The following is a 1,634-nucleotide window of genomic DNA, read 5'->3' as shown; positions in this document are numbered from 1 at the left end:
TTCTTGGAATTTTGGGGTTTTTTCTGGAATTCCGGGATAAATTTGGGATAAATTCAGGATAATTTGGGTTTTTGCCCCGTTCCAGGCATGGTGGACGTGATCTTCGCCGACGTGGCGCAGCCGGACCAGACGCGCATCGTGGCGCTGAACGCGCATCACTTCCTGCGCTCGGGGGGGCACTTCCTCATCTCCATCAAGGTAAAAACCAGTACGGACCAGTATAGACCAGTACGGACCAGTATGGACCAGCACGGACCAGTATAGACCAGTACGGACCAGTACGGACCAGTACGGACCAGTATGGACCAGTATAGACCAGTATAGACCAGTACGGACCAATACGGACCAGTATAGACCAGTATGGACCAGTATGGACCAGTATGGACCAGTATGGACCACTGCGGACCAGTACGGACCAGTACGGACCAGTATGGACCAGTATGGACCAGTACAGGTCACTGGGTGGCTGGAACCAGTCTGGAACTGGGGTTGAACTGGTTTGAGCTGGTTCTGACTGGGATTGACCTGGTTAGTACTGGATCTAACCAGTTCAAACTGGGATTTAACTGGTTCTAACTGGTTCTTACTGGGATTTAACTGGATCTGACTGGTTCTGACTGGCATTTAACTGGTTCTAACTGCCTCAAACTGGTTCTGACTGGTTCGAACTGGTTCTGACTGGGATTTAACTGGTTCAAACTGGTTCTAACTGGGATCTAACTGGTTCTAATTGGGTTGGAACCGGTTCTAACAAGCTCCAGGCGGCTCTGACTGGTTCTAACTGGGCTCAGGCCGGTTCTAACCGGTTCTGACTGGTTGAAACTGGTTCTAACTGGGATCTAACCAGTTCGGACTGGCTCATACTGGTTCTAACTGGTTCTAACTGGGATTTCACCAGGTCTGACTGGCTCAAACCGGTTCTAACTGGGCTCAAACCATTTCTAACTGGTTCTAACTGGACTCAAACTGGTTCTAACCAGGCCTGACTGGTTCTGATGAGTTCTAACTGGGCTCAAACCAGTTCTAACTGGTTCTAAGTGGGCTCAAACCGGTTCTAACTGGTTCTAACTGGGCTCTAACCGGTTCTAAGTGGGCTCAAACCGGTTCTAACCGGTTCTAAGTGGGCTCAAACCGGCTCTAACCGGTTCTAAAGGGTTCTAAGTGGGCTCAAACTGGTTCTAAGTGGTTCTAACTGGGCTCAAACCAGTTCTAACTGGTTCTAACTGTGCTCAAGCTGGTTCCAACCAGTTCTGACTGGTTCTAACTGGGCTCAAACCGATTCTAACCAGTTCTAAGTGGAATCTAACCAGTTCAAACCGGTTCTAACTGGGCTCAAACTGGTTCTAACTGGGCTCAAACCAGTTCAAACTGGTTCTAACTGGGCTCAAACCGGTTCAAACTGGTTCTAACTGGGCTCAAACCAGTTCAAACTGGTTCTAACTGGGCTCAAACCGGTTCTAACCGGTTCTAAGTGGGCTCAAACTGGTTCTAACTGGTACTAAGTGGGATCTAACCAGTTCTAACTGGTTCTAAGTGGAATCTAACTGGTTCTAACTGGTTCAAACTGGGCTCAAACCGGTTCTAAGTGGTTCTAACTGTGCTCAAGCTGGTTCTAACTGGTTCTAAGTGGGCTC

The 1,634-nt window shown here is 48.8% G+C and overlaps 1 protein-coding gene across 1 annotated transcript in view; it reads left to right on the top strand.

Annotated features, from left to right (window-relative positions):
- LOC102039280 (rRNA 2'-O-methyltransferase fibrillarin) overlaps positions 1–264 on the top strand; it is an 8,847-nt gene extending 8,583 nt beyond the window's left edge. Inside the window, exon 6 of the mRNA XM_031065501.1 lies at positions 86–264. Within this exon, the coding sequence (XP_030921361.1) occupies positions 86–264 (179 nt within the window). The remainder of the gene's footprint in view (positions 1–85) is intronic.
- Positions 265–1,634: the final 1,370 nt, after the last annotated feature.

This window comes from Geospiza fortis, unplaced genomic scaffold (assembly GCF_000277835.1).
Source record: "Geospiza fortis unplaced genomic scaffold, GeoFor_1.0 scaffold1108, whole genome shotgun sequence".
NCBI classification, from domain to species: domain Eukaryota; kingdom Metazoa; phylum Chordata; class Aves; order Passeriformes; family Thraupidae; genus Geospiza; species Geospiza fortis.
This window is presented reverse-complemented; position numbering and strand designations above follow the sequence as displayed.